Source organism: Leguminivora glycinivorella, chromosome 6 (genome assembly GCF_023078275.1).
Source record: "Leguminivora glycinivorella isolate SPB_JAAS2020 chromosome 6, LegGlyc_1.1, whole genome shotgun sequence".
Taxonomy (NCBI): domain Eukaryota; kingdom Metazoa; phylum Arthropoda; class Insecta; order Lepidoptera; family Tortricidae; genus Leguminivora; species Leguminivora glycinivorella.
The window spans coordinates 15,943,301-15,958,443 of record NC_062976.1 but is presented as its reverse complement, the minus strand read 5'-3'; the positions used below and the strand labels follow the sequence as shown (position 1 = coordinate 15,958,443).

At 42.3% G+C, this 15,143-nt stretch overlaps 1 protein-coding gene across 1 annotated transcript in view; it reads left to right on the top strand.

Annotated features, from left to right (window-relative positions):
- LOC125226808 (E3 ubiquitin-protein ligase MIB1) overlaps positions 1-15,143 on the top strand; it is a 273,740-nt gene that overhangs the window by 4,265 nt on the left and 254,332 nt on the right. Inside the window, exons 6-10 of the mRNA XM_048130913.1 lie at positions 16-201; positions 1,351-1,503; positions 2,206-2,347; positions 2,730-2,908; positions 14,404-14,673. Of these exons, the coding sequence (XP_047986870.1) occupies positions 16-201; positions 1,351-1,503; positions 2,206-2,347; positions 2,730-2,908; positions 14,404-14,673 (930 nt within the window). The remainder of the gene's footprint in view (positions 1-15; positions 202-1,350; positions 1,504-2,205; positions 2,348-2,729; positions 2,909-14,403; positions 14,674-15,143) is intronic.

Below are 15,143 nucleotides of genomic sequence, written 5' to 3'. Positions count from 1 at the left end.
AACTTATAATTTCAGGTGAACGTCGACCTGGATCTCGAAATCGTGCAATCGCTGCAAATCGGTCACGGTGGCTGGACGGATGGCATGTTTGAGTGCCTTGGCACCACTGGTACCGTCGTTGGTATTGATGAAGACCACGATATCGTGGTTACGTACCCTAGCGGCAACCGGTGGACGTTCAACCCTGCTGTTTTAACTAAGGTATGTAATGTAATACCCCACCTCGGACACTGGCGATCAAATATATAAAATAAATAAATATTATAGGACATTCTTACACAGATTGACTGAGGCCCACGGTAGGCTCAAGAAGGCTTGTGTTGTGGGTACTCAGACAACGATATATATAATATATAAAATTATAAATACATAGAAAACATCCATGACTCAGGAACAAATATCTGTGCTCATCACACAAACAAATGCCCTTACCGGGATTCGAACCCGGGACCGCGGCGTAGCAGGCAGGGTCACTACCGTCTGCGCCAGACCGGTCGTCAATATGAAAGAGGCGCGTTCCTAACACAGTCTAAGCTCGTGTAGGTGAACGCGTACTATGCGTGTATGAGTGAAATATGACAGGTAGACTGTTCGCGTTTTTGACAGGCGGTAACTGTGAGGTAACCGAGAGGGGTGGGCGGCACTTTCAGCTGGGAGCGGGAGTGGCCATACTGTACGATATCATAGTACTCTTTATTATACTGTGGTAATACTTAGTACGAAGGGTGGCATGGTTTAGTATTTTGGGACCACTGGGACAGCGAAAACCTCTATTTAGCCATCAGCCAGGTCCACACAGAGCGAGGCACGTCGCTAGGCACTGTGCTCACGCGGCAAACGTCCAATAGGGAACTTGACTGTTGTTAAAATAAAATATTTTATACCATGCACGAAATAAAGCATCAGATAATTATAAGAAAAACATGGACAGGAGTTATTTTTAAATCCAATTTCTATTTCATAAGTCAGGTAGAAATAAGTAACTGAGTTGACCGTGACGTCGTTCAATTCGATTTTATATAAATTCCATATTAGCAAGTCGTTCAAATTCGTTTTGACAGTTCTTAAAAAAAGCTGATTCGACTAGGAGGCAAGTAACCTATGTAGACCTGCCTCGGCTGAGGCAGGATGCTCGGCCTAGCAAAACGCATCTGATGCCTAGGCCGATGCTTAAGCACGTTTGCCACGCGAGCACATTGTAGACGTTCTATTCCCCTGTTTCTACTAAGGTTTCTTCATATGAATGCCTGTTTATGTTAAACTATCTTAGGACCGTACGTTGTTTTTGAAGTATTGTTACTAGACAGATATTTTAACATTTATAAATGCATGATAATTTTATCGGCACAGGTATGCAGCGGCAACATGAGCGCGTCAGCATCGGGCAGCGGCGCGGCCTCCAGCGGCTTCGCAGTCGGAGATCTCGTGCAAGTGTGCGCCGACCAGGAGCGGGTTAAAGCGTTACAGCGCGGACATGGAGAATGGGCCGAGGCTATGGCACCGGTAAGTCATTCTACTTACAACATCTACAACCACCGTAATGTCCGTACATGTAAGCGTCGGCGGCTATTATAGCCGTACCAAAGACATATGTAACTCCGTAAGAAAAATACGTACCTCAAAAACACTAGAGAAAAAGATACGGTAGCCTAGATGGTGTTACACCTTTGGGGAACGCTCAGCTAGATGGCGCTAATATTAATATTTGACTTTTTTACACATATCAAGCTAACAATATGGGCCAAATTGTCAAAACTGAGGTTCAAAAGTTATAAGCTTGTGTCGAGAGATGGCAGTCTATGCTCTGTGATTACACATTTTACTTCGACAGTAACTCTATAATACTCGATCCTCTTTGGCCGTACTATATTAGTATTGGAAGACAAATTAACGAGGTGGTCAGACCGTGATATCAACTGGTACTGGTGCCCGTGCTTCACATAGTGGTGGTTATTCCCGAGGGGATATTCTTGAAAATGATGATTAGTTTTAATATTTGGATGTAAAAAAGCTAATAATTGAATTTCATGGCGTTTAGTTTGTGCGAAATATCTACTGCATCTAGGCAAGTTAGTCTGGCAAATTATGGCACTGTTAGAACCTTAGAACTTATAAGATCGTAAACATTGTCTAATTTTGAGTTTAGAAATGAACGCAATGTCTTTTATTCAGTATTCGATTGATGATGATGAATATTTGTTTCAGACTCTTGGAAAAATAGGTCGCGTCCAGCAGATCTACCACGACAACGATCTGAAAGTGGAAGTGTGCAATACTTCGTGGACCTACAACCCCAACGCTGTCACCAAAGTCTCCTCGATCGGTACCATTCCGGAAAACTCTTCAGGTAACTGTTGTTTTGTATTGTAGGATGTTTGCTTAAATTGTTGCACGTAAGTTGCACCAAACCGTATGTATCCATTGAATCGTTCGCTATGTTTTATCATAAGTATGGGCAGTTTCATAGTAGCATATTGACGTAGATCGGTCTTTTAAAATGTGGTCGTGACTGGCCCTAACAAAGATGCGAGCATTGAACGCACATCGCGTTCTCCACATAATAAGAAAGCGAGCTATCGAAGTACCTAATGTCTATCGGAACCAGATTCAGACCCGACGTGCCGATTGGCGTGCGAATTCCCGTCATGCTACAAGCGGACGTTTGATAGTTTAAATCATGTGGACTAATCATATTGTCGTACCTAATAATATTCCCTTGTTTAATGCAGGCGAGCGCCTGTCGGCGCTCCTGAAGAAGCTATTCGAGACCCACGTGACGGGGGACACGAATGAGGAGTTAGTGAAAGCAGCCACTAACGGCGACGCGGCGCGCTGCGCGGACATCCTGGCGCGCGCGGACGCGCCCGCCGACGTCAACGGCGTGTTCGGCGGACACACCGCGCTGCAGGTACGGTGACACGGCACGGACACTGTGGAAACACGGACACGGACGAGGAGCTAGTGAAGGCGGCCACTAACGGCAATGCGGCGCGCTGCGCGGACATACTGGCGCGCGCGGACGCACCCGCCGACGTCAACGGCGTGTTCGGCGGACACACCGCGCTGCAGGTACGGTGACACGGCACGGACACTGTGGAAACACGGACACGGACGAGGAGCTAGTGAAGGCGGCCACTAACGGCAATGCGGCGCGCTGCGCGGACATACTGGCGCGCGCGGACGCACCCGCCGACGTCAACGGCGTGTTCGGCGGACACACCGCGCTGCAGGTACGGTGACACGGCACGGACACTGTGGAAACACGGACACGGACGAGGAGCTAGTGAAGGCGGCCACTAACGGCAATGCGGCGCGCTGCGCGGACATACTGGCGCGCGCGGACGCACCCGCCGACGTCAACGGCGTGTTCGGCGGACACACCGCGCTGCAGGTACGGTGACACGGCACGGACACTGTGGAAACACGGACACGGACGAGGAGCTAGTGAAGGCGGCCACTAACGGCAATGCGGCGCGCTGCGCGGACATACTGGCGCGCGCGGACGCACCCGCCGACGTCAACGGCGTGTTCGGCGGACACACCGCGCTGCAGGTACGGTGACACGGCACGGACACTGTGGAAACACGGACACGGACGAGGAGCTAGTGAAGGCGGCCACTAACGGCAATGCGGCGCGCTGCGCGGAAATACTGGCGCGCGCGGACGCACCCGCCGACGTCAACGGCGTGTTCGGCGGACACACCGCGCTGCAGGTACGGTGACACGGCACGGACACTGTGGAAACACGGACACGGACGAGGAGCTAGTGAAGGCGGCCACTAACGGCAATGCGGCGCGCTGCGCGACATACTGGCGCGCGCGGACGCACCCGCCGACGTCAACGGCGTGTTCGGCGGACACACCGCGCTGCAGGTACGGTGACACGGCACGGACACTGTGGAAACACGGACACGGACGAGGAGCTAGTGAAGGCGGCCACTACAGTCAAACTGTGTAAACAGTTTTGGGGGACATTGTATTTACATTTAAGTTCCTATGTAAGATCTTTTATTAAATAAATAATAAAAAAAAAATAAAAATAACGGCAATGCGGCGCGCTGCGCGGACATACTGGCGCGCGCGGACGCACCCGCCGACGTCAACGGCGTGTTCGGCGGACACACCGCGCTGCAGGTACGGTGACACGGCACGGACACTGTGGAAACACGGACACGGACGAGGAGCTAGTGAAGTCAGCCACTAACGGCGACGCGGCGCGCTGCGCGGACATACTGGCGCGCGCGGACGCACCCGCCGACGTCAACGGCGTGTTCGGCGGACACACCGCGCTGCAGGTACTGTGACACGGCACGGACACTGTGGAAACACGGACACGGACGAGGAGCTAGTGAAGGCGGCCACTAACGGCGACGTGCGCGCTGCTGCGGGACATACTGGCGCGCGCGGACGCACCCGCCGACGTCTACGGCGTGTTCGGCGGACACACCGCGCTGCAGGTACGGTGACACGGCACGGACACTGTGGAAACACGGACACGGACGAGGAGCTAGTGAAGGCGGCCACTAACGGCAATGCGGCGCGCTGCGCGGACATACTGGCGCGCGCGGACGCACCCGCCGACGTCAACGGCGTGTTCGGCGGACACACCGCGCTGCAGGTACTGTGACACGGCACGGACACTGTGGAAACACGGACACGGACGAGGAGCTAGTGAAGTCAGCCACTAACGGCGACGCGGCGCGCGGCGCGGACATACTGGCGCGCGCGGACGCACCTGCCGACGTCAACGGCGGACACACCGCGCTGCAGGTACGGTGACACGGCACGGACACTGTGGAAACACGGACACGGACGAGGAGCTAGTGACGGCGGCCACTAACGGCAATGCGGCGCGCTGCGCGGACATACTGGCGCGCGCGGACGCACCCGCCGACGTCAACGGCGTGTTCGGCGGACACACCGCGCTGCAGGTACAGGTACTGTGACAATCGGCTTGTATGGATCAGCCGCTGCTGCTGCAGTCATTTGAAAGATACTGTGGAGATACGTGACATGGACAAGGAGCTAGTAATGGTGGTTATTTACGGCGTCGCGACGCTCGGTTCATTGATATAACTGTGTCTGACTTGCGGCCGAATCCTATATGAGTTGTCGACGGAACGTTAAAAAATCTCTGTGTGGATAGGACCTAACGCTCCTGTAGTTCCTATACTGTATATGTGGCCTTGAGGCGCGCTAATGTTCTTTAACGGCTACATTCGACCGCAGACCATTTTAAACATAATATGCGGTTGTTCTTTACACTGCCTAGTGAAAGAGACCATCAATATGCAAGGTTTAACATGCTATCGCACCCTGATACGCCAATTAAGCTACCGGATAACTTGTGCTTTTCAATGGTGCATTTACTTAAAATATGCATTAGATACTTACATCGCTGAGAGACCATAAATGTAGATAGATAGGTATGAAATTCAGTTCGATCTGTCCTTCAGAATTGGAAACCCATATTATTTTTATCTATGTATGCATTCATTATTTGCTACAGTCTAGTCTATATTGCTATTCCTTGGTTTACAAGGGTAATCCGGATTTTATTGTATGTCACTCAACAAGTTCGCTCGTGTCGTTGATATAAAACGCTGGTGACAATGTCCTAAACTCCCGCTACTATGTAGCGTTTACGAGATGCTAAGCTTTAAAGCGGTAATTTTGCAAGTTCTTTATTTTTCCGCTGGCTACTTCGTAGCAACACTTGGGGCTTGTACTGCAAATTCGGCTGTTAAATTATCTCCGCGGTACAAAGTTGTGAGCGCTTCATAAAACACGTCGTTTTAAAATTGTGTTTGGCTGAACCTCAGGCTTTTGTGTACACTTACAATATGATTATAGGTGAAGACCTTTACCCTAACCAAGTTCTTTCAACTCTAAATTGCGTCAACAAAAACATTTTTACGCATATGACGGTACATGTTTTTCTGTGTAACTTGTTAGACCGGATTGGCACGACAGTATTTCGTCCATGACACAGATGTCATATATACCATATATCAAGCAAACGTATCTACTTAGAGTGTCAACTGAACTCAGTAACATCCACTGAGTTGTCCGTCTTTACTCGCAGCTTGCAGCTTTCGGGCGCTAGGCGTCAATTTTTGTAAGTTGAAGTTAACAAAAACATAAAAAAATGCCTCGTTACGTGATATTTAATTGTAACAACTTCAGTTTAAAATTTGACACGCTTGCCCCCTATACAAATAGATGAACTTCTTTCTTCTAAATCTAAATCAAGTTCTGTGATCCACGAAATATTATACCCTTGTCATTTTCGTTCTATATTCTGGCCATTATTCTCCTTATTATTTTTTCTTTTTCTGAACTATTGACTAAAACTAAATAAGAAATAAATAAAACTGTTACTCATTTCAATTATTTAATAAAATTGCAATAGAACTATTAATTAGATAATACATTGTATACGTCATAAGTTAAGTATAGCTGTAAGAATATTGTGTGCCCTTACAGGGCGTCATGTACCTACCTATACACCGTGTTTCCGGTAACACTCAAAACAGACACCCCAACTGATTTTTATTTTTTTAAACTCATCTAGAGTATTCATCTTTTAATCTGATGGTTACTTTTTTTAAATTGAATTTTTAATTTTCTGTACAGCTCTACTTGACTTTTAGCTCTACACTCAATAAAATAATTGCTAACTTCCACCATAAACCATAAAACTGTTTATTTGTGTACGTTACTGCAACGACATAAGGTTTACCAATAGACAGCTAAGATGTCATTGTAAAACAGCTTTGTCACAGTAAACTTCAAATTGGTCAGGTAATCAATCAATCAATCAAAATATTCTTTATTCAAATAGGCTTACAATAAGCACTTTTAAATTGTCAACAGTGTACAATATTCATCTTATTCTAAATATCAGAGCAATTTATTGGTGCAATAAACAATATTGTTTTAAAACTACATTGATTTAATAAAATGATATCAATCTAAATTGTATAAAAAAATACTAGTATAAAAACTTCTAGAATAAATTCTAAATGTCAAAAAAATTGTGTAAAAATACATTGAATTATCAATATCATCATTAATAAGCTATATAATTAATGGTTTTCAGCAATACTTGTATCCCACAGTGTTTCATCATTCATGTAGTCTTGTGTGCTATAGTAGGCTTTAGAGATCAGTATACGCTTTACATAATGTTTAAATCGATTAAAAGACAGTTCAGTGATGGCATTAGGAAGTTTGTTATAAAATCTTACACAATTACCCATGAATGATTTTTTAAAATAATAAAATAAATAAATAAAAATATTTTTATTGCCATAACTACCAACACAAATGCATAAGAAAAAATTAGAAACAAAATGGATAAAAAAAAACTTAAACAATGTAGCAGTAGAAATAAGAATAATAAAATAAAAAAAAAAAAACCTAAAATTAACATTAACTACATCTTAAACTATATTTACAGATAAACATTTGGTAGGCTTAGGCAATGGGTACCCGTCTCAGCTTGTTGCCAGATATATAGGTACATATATCCAGCGCTGGTTTTCAGATGGGCCCCTTTTCCTACGGGTCGGTCGTTCAGTTTCGGGATGCATAGGACAGAACCCCGTATCTTCCCCATCTATTGTGCGTGTGTGTGCGTACGTGCGTGCATGCGTGTGTGCGTGCGTGCGTGCGTGCGTGCGTGCGTGCGTGCGTGCGTGTGTGTGTGTGTGTGTGTGTGTGTGTGTGTGTGTGTGTGTGTGTGTGTGTGCGCGCGCGCGCGTGTGTGTGTGTTGTGTGTGTGTGTGTGTGTGTATAAATATAGATATATTATGTATGTGTGTGTAAAGTGCAAAGTGCATGTAAAGTTGCTACATATATAAATTGCGTATAGGTATATATAAATGTATAGGTATGTATTACTTACTTAGTTACTTAGTTCTTTAAGGGAGATTTCCTTTCTGTAATTTAAGTAAATGTGCTCTAACCAACTTCTTAAATTGCAGCAACGGCATAGGATTTCTTAGTGGTGGTGGTAGATCATTCCATATTTCGTTGCTGCATATTTGAAACCTCCCCTAAAGAACTTTGTTTTGTGCTTAGGGATAAGCAAAGCGTACTGTCTGTGACTTCTTACTGGCTTATTTGCATCGTTTGCCCACTTCAGTTGCTCATAAAGATAAAGCGGTTTCCCCAACTCTAAGATTTTATGTAATGTACACGATAAATGGAGGTGTCGTCTATTTTCCATTTTTAGGATGTTTTTGACATTTAAATATGGTGTAATATGTGCTCTCTTAGGGATATCGTAACAAAAACGTGTACAAGCGTTCTGAACTCGTTGTATGGACTTTTTGTTTTTGCTAATAACCTAGGACCATAGACAGTGTCTGTATAGTTAAATGGGGATAGTACTAGAGATTCCACAAGGATTTCTCTTACTTTTTCGGACAGGTATTTCCTACAGCTGTATAAAGTTTTTAGACGAAAGAATGCATTCCGTATCTTGATATCAACATGATGTTCGAATCTTAATTCTCCATCCATAATAAGCCCCAGATTCTTAGCAAATGGCACCTGTGGCACAGACTCTGAACCTATGACAACTTTGGGGTTTTGCTTTATAATTTTTTGCCTTTGCCATTTACTACCCATTACAACAAACTGTGACTTAGATGGATTTAGAACCAGATTGTTTTTTACAGACCAGTCCGCTATTGTATTCAGGTCGTCGTTTATTTTATGTAGGGCTATATTCATCTCTTGTGGTTTGAAGGAATAATAAAGTTGCGTGTCGTCTGCATACAGGTGCACATTGCAGTGCTTGAGTTTAGGCACGAGATCAGCCGTGTACATTATAAATAACAGCGGACTTAACACAGATCCCTGCGGCGTTCCCCTGTTAACCTGCCGTATCTGTGATGCAACTATATCACCCTGGTCTACTTGTAGCTCCACATACTGCTGTCTGCCCGTCAGAAAAGACTGAAACCATTTACGCGACGGTTGGGATATTCCATAGTACGCCATTTTTGAGAGCAGCAGTGATGGATTGATGCAATCGAAAGCACGAGAAAAGTCTAATAGCACGATAATTGAGCCCTTTCCCTCGTCCGCTGCTGTTATTACATCGTCCGTGACCTTCGCTAGAGCTGTCGCTGTACCATGCATACTGCGGAACCCGGACTGCTGTTTAGGTAATAACTCCTTTTCCTCAAGGTATCTGCCCAACTGCTCGCATACTATCCTTTCCATTATCTTCGAAAGAATTGGGAGAATGCTAACTGGCCGTAAATCTTTATATTCTTCCATTTTGTTATTTTTAGGAATTTTTTAATTTTATGGAGCCGAGTGAAGGGCACTGCAAGCTTATGCTTATTTCTAGTGTTTATATTATGTACATCACAGTTTTTCTTAAATTTACAAATGTTTTTATGTACATACATAATATTCTCATAAATATATTGACAATGCACTGTCATTATATTAATGTCCTTAAACTTATCTCTAAGTGAGTCTCTATGGTTCATTTTGTATATTGCTCGAATAGCCCTCTTCTGCAGAACAAATATGGTATTTATCTCTGAAGCACTGCCCCATAGTAAAATACCATATGACATAATGCTGTGAAAGTAACTAAAATAAACTAATCGAGCTGTTTCCACGTCTGTTAACTGACGGATCTTGCTCACTGCAAATGCTGCAGAGCTCAGTCTATTCGAGAGGGTAGCAATATGGGGACCCCACTGAAGTTTAGAATCTAAAGTTATGCCAAGAAAAACTGTACTATCTACCAGTTCCAATTCCTCATCCTTCACAACGACACTTGCTTGTTCATTTTTAGCATTACTCGTTACAAACTTAATACATTTAGTCTTTTTCTCATTTAACAATAAGTTATTAACACTAAACCAATTAACTACTTCGGAAATAGCATTGTTTACATTTTCACAAGTTTGTTGCTGACGTTTGACTTTGAAAATAAGGGAAGTATCATCTGCAAACAATACTATATCATGGTGGGTCTTTACAAGATATGGCAGGTCATTAATGTAGATAAGGAACAGGAAAGGCCCCAATATTGATCCCTGCGGTACACCCATAGAGACTAGTGACCCCGGTGAGCGCTGTCCATTCACGTCGACCCTTTGTATTCTATCGTGTAAGTAAGATTTGACTAAATTCAGTGCCGATCCTCTCACTCCATAGTAGTGCAATTTCCTGATCAGTGTTTCATGACAGACGCAATCGAAAGCCTTAGATAAATCACAGAAGATACCCAAGGCATCCTGTGACTCCTCCCAGGCATCGAAAATCTGTTTGATTAGCTCAACACCAGCGTCGGTTGTTGAGCGACCCCGTGTAAAACCAAATTGTTTATTGTGCATTAGATTATTGATGTTAAAATGTTGCAATAGCTGAAATAACACTAACTTTTCAAAAATTTTGCTGAATGTCGGTAACACTGATATCGGTCTAAAATTAGTGGGGTCGGATGTGCTACCAGATTTAAATAATGGAATGACTTTACTGTGTTTCATAAGATCAGGAAACTCACCACAATCAACACTGTTATTAAAGATAACTACCAAGTCAGGCGCTACAATTTCTATTAAAGATTTAACACCATGGACAGAGACTCCCCAAAGGTCACAAGTTTTTTTAACATTAATTGATTGAAATGCCTTAATTATATCTGAGGTACTAACATGTTCAAATACAAGGTCTCTACTACATTCTGTGACATTATCTTCTAACAATGTAACGGCAGATGCAGGTGATGAATTTAAGTGCCTAGTTGTGGAAACTGGTATATCAGTGAAGAACTTTTCAAATTCTGTTGCTACTTCTAAATTGGAATCTACAATTTTGCCATCAATTTTTAATTTCAGTTCATTTGTTCTTTGCTTTGATCGACCAGTCTCCACGTTAATTACTTTCCACGTTGCTTTAATTATATCGGAACTACTTTTAATTTTCTTGCTTAAATAATTACGTTTAGCGGTATGACAATCTAATTTAAACTGTTTCGAAAATTGTTTGACATGTTCTTTAAATTCATCACTCGTATTAAACCGCCGTTCCTCATACAAGGCATACAATGCACGTCTTCGTTGATGTAACTCTGCAGTTGCCCACTCACTAAAAACTGATGCATCACTAACCGTGACCGTTTTTGTTGTAAATATCGTATTATAATTTTCCATATATGTGTGAAAGAATGAATTATACATATCATTAGGACTCATGTTTGGAGACAGAACGGGTAGCGCCTGAACTAAACTCTGTTTCATTCTTTCCACGCGGTCCGAGGTTACTGGTACAAAAGTTATCTGTTTTTTCAAGGTATTTTTCCTAGCAGCTTCAAATACCATTAATTGACCTAAATGGTCGGACTCTAAATTGCTGATTACATTTTTTGTAATAGGAAAAATATCTGTGAAAATATTATCTATACAGGTTGCACTAGTAGCAGTCACTCTAGTAGGCTCCATAAAAATGTGGTTCAGATTACATGATTTGAAAAATTCAACAGCCTACAACTTAATGTCGAATTTTCTAAAATATTTACATTAAAGTCGCCGCAAATAAGTAATTTCTTGCTGGAAGGCGATATTTTCAGTAGCACAGATTCCATTATGCTTTCAAATAATTCAAAATTACTTAATGGCGGCCTATACACGCACACAACAATAAATTGCTCCAATTCTACTGCACTTAGTTCTATAGTCCGTTCAACAGACATGGACACAATATCCTTGCGTTCCTTAACCTCTCGTATGCTTAGGAGCAGATCTGCTCCATATTGTTTCAACTTTAACATGTAGTTATTATGACTAATATATTAATGACAATTTTTTGACAGACGCATACGAAAGGTTAAATTTTAACTGATTATTTATTATAATTAACGACCCACCATGTATGGAACTATGCCTGGTGAACGAACTTCCTACCTGGTGATTAATAAATTGAGGCATTAATTCATTATTTTTTAACCAGTGTTCAGTAATACATAAAATATCTATATAAAAATCCTTCATAAAAAGTTCAATTTGTAAATCTTTACCTCTAATACATTGAATATTTTGATGCACCAGGTGGATATACTTCCCTTGCTTACAGTTTTTTTCCTTATATTTACTTAAGTCTAGATTGCCAGAGACAGAATCTTTTGTCTTAAAAGCTAGTTTAAATCATTGGTTATGACTGGAACCAATTCCAAGTTCATACTTTGCTGCTCAATAGGAGCAGAATTGTCTGCCAAATTTTTGGCAGAAATGTCAAGTAAATAGGATAGCGATAATGCTATTTGTCTTTTGTAATAATTTGAAAGGTAACAATTACCTTTAGTCAAAAATACCATAGGCATATGGTATTTACTAACAAATTTGTTAGTGTCAATTATGCTAACCTTACTACTATATGTACAAAGATTATATAAAGCTATATTTAACTTATGTCTAGTGTTATTTTCTGCCTCTGACATTTGGGAACAGTAGGGGAATGTGAAAAAAATAATTTTATGCACTGCCATTGAGTTTAACTGTTCAAAGTATTTGACCAAATTATTTTTGTTCACATTGCCCCTATTTCCCATAAAGATAAGCAGTGTCGTCTGAGAATGAATATCACTGTCATTTAAAATTTGTTTTAAAATATTTTCAAAACTACTATGAGGCAAACAATGGTTGATTGTACTAAGTCCCTTTAAGTAAAAGTTTAGAAATGAGCTCATATCGCTTCCAATTTCATCACAGTACATAATAACATTAGGCTTAGGTATACATTTTAGAGAAGTGTCGAAAGAGCTACTACCACTTATATGCTGTTGTTGTAAACTGTCATACAGGCTTGGGTAGAGTGTGCTGGTTGACAAATCCCCGGTCACCTGCTTACATGCACATGACTGGGCATTGGTCAACGACTCAAAGCGGTCTGAATTATGCTTTATCTGGGATATTAAGTCATCCATAGCCAAAGAATATTCATCAATAACTTTTTTTGAACTTTCATTTATGCCTTCCAAAGATTTTATTGAATCCTCCAAAGTCTGAATTTTTGATTTTAACGCCTGTGTGTCAGTTTCATACTGTAATTTACTATTTTCTAACTGAGCAGAATACAAATCCAACTTATCCACTAAGCCTATATTAACTTTACAATATTTTAATTTTTTAAAAAACAATTTATTTATTTTTGACAGTTTTTCTTTTTTTCTAATGACTTTATTCAATTTAATATATTTCTTTAGTTTGTTTCCGCTGCAATTTACTAACCTTGGTGTGGTGGTATCATTGGCTAAATCTGTAGTGACCAAAGGGATTTCAATTGCTGCGGTAACCAACTGGGAGTCAGGCCGGACCAGTTCCTCGAACAAGGTCTGAGTGTGTGCCGCAGCTGCTTGGTTTTGGGCCTCCCGTAGCTCGTAGATTTGTTCGTGGGCGTCGTGCAGTGCTCTCTCCAAAGAGTCGATGTCTTTCAGGGCCTGTTCATATGCAGCATTGCACTCCATAAACCTGTCAACCGTCTCCTGAAGCCGGGCCCGCTCTGAATTTACATTATTGTAATCACTCTCTAATGTACACAGTTCCTTTTTCAACTTATCGTTCCTATCAATTACTAATAATAGCTCTTTCTCACTGTCTTCTCTTTCACTGAGCAATTGAGCACTAAATTCCTTGGATTGTTTTAATTCCAGCAAGGTAAGTTGGAGCTTATCACACTTTTCAGGCTCCTGCTGGAGAGCCGCTGCTGCGGCTGCTGCAGCTGCTCTGCGTGTTTGCATTGTAGATGGGTTTTTAATGTACTAAACACTAAAACAAAGCAAGAAATTGCTTACTCAAGCTCAGCGGTTGTAATCGCAGTAAGCAAATTTAAACCCAATATTCAAAATGACAAGGTTTTAATTAGGCACGAGTTCAATTTGTTATGACTTATGATAAACATTAAGATTAAACTGACAAACAACGTCAAACTCGTCGCGGCAAATTTAAAAAATAATCGTCCAAGTAACCAGCCAGTATTAATAACCAGCCCTAAATACTGAAAAAGGTAAACAACCTCTAGCAATTCGATATACACAATGTTGTCTTACGAGTACAATAGAATAGGCACTTAAAAAATAACTAATAATACAAATTTAAATAAAAATATTACCCCCATCAAGATATAGCTCAATCGATTCTACTCTCGATTCTGAACTAACTGTTTTCAGGTTTTTAGTGTTAAGTGAAACACGGTGTGTAACACCTACTGTACTTGTAACACCTATCATGCACATGACTACAATGAAATAAAGAATTAACGTCACTTTCTACCATCTTATATAGTCTGTTATATAAATTTGTTGCCTTTTCCTCGTAATAAATATAGGGTATATATTTGAAATACCAATAACATTAACGTTGTTTGTACCAGGCGGCAGCTCAAAACGGCCACCTAGAAGTGATCCGCGCTTTAGTAGAAGCGGGAGCGGACGCGGACGCGGAAGACCGGGACGGCGACCGCGCTGCCCACCACGCTGCCTTCGGAGACGAACCTTCAGCCCTACGGGCTTTGGCTGCAGCGGGAGCGGATTTAAACGCGAGGAACAGGCGGAGGCAGACCCCGCTGCATATAGCTGTGAATAAGGGGCATCTGGGCGTCGTCCGGACGCTGTTACAACTCGCCGTGCATCCGAGTTTGCAGGTTAGTCTTATGCTTAGATGTCTGAAAAATCACTTGTACTGTCTACGCTTGAAAATCTCTACGTGGAATTTGGCTACCTAGAAGTAAACCTCACTCTTGCGGGGTTTGAATTATAGAATACTCTTACTGCAATGGCTTAAGCTCTTTGAGCCTTGACCGTTGCTGAGCGGAAAACAGGCGGCGGCAGATCCCTCTCTGCGTATAGCAGTGAATAAGGGACACCTGGGCGTCGAAAGGACGTTGTTACAACTCGCCGTGCATCCGAGTTTTGCAGGTTAAGTAGTTTTAGGTTAAGATGTTTAAAATATCAGTTTCACTGTATAAGCTTGTAAATAGATATCTACGTGGCATTTAGTCATTTGGACGTAAACCTCGCTCTAGCGAGTTGGCGCTGTTGGCAGTTATAGCTTACTTGTACTGTGACGACATCGGAAAGGCGAACCTAAGACCGAACGGACGTCTCAAGCGAC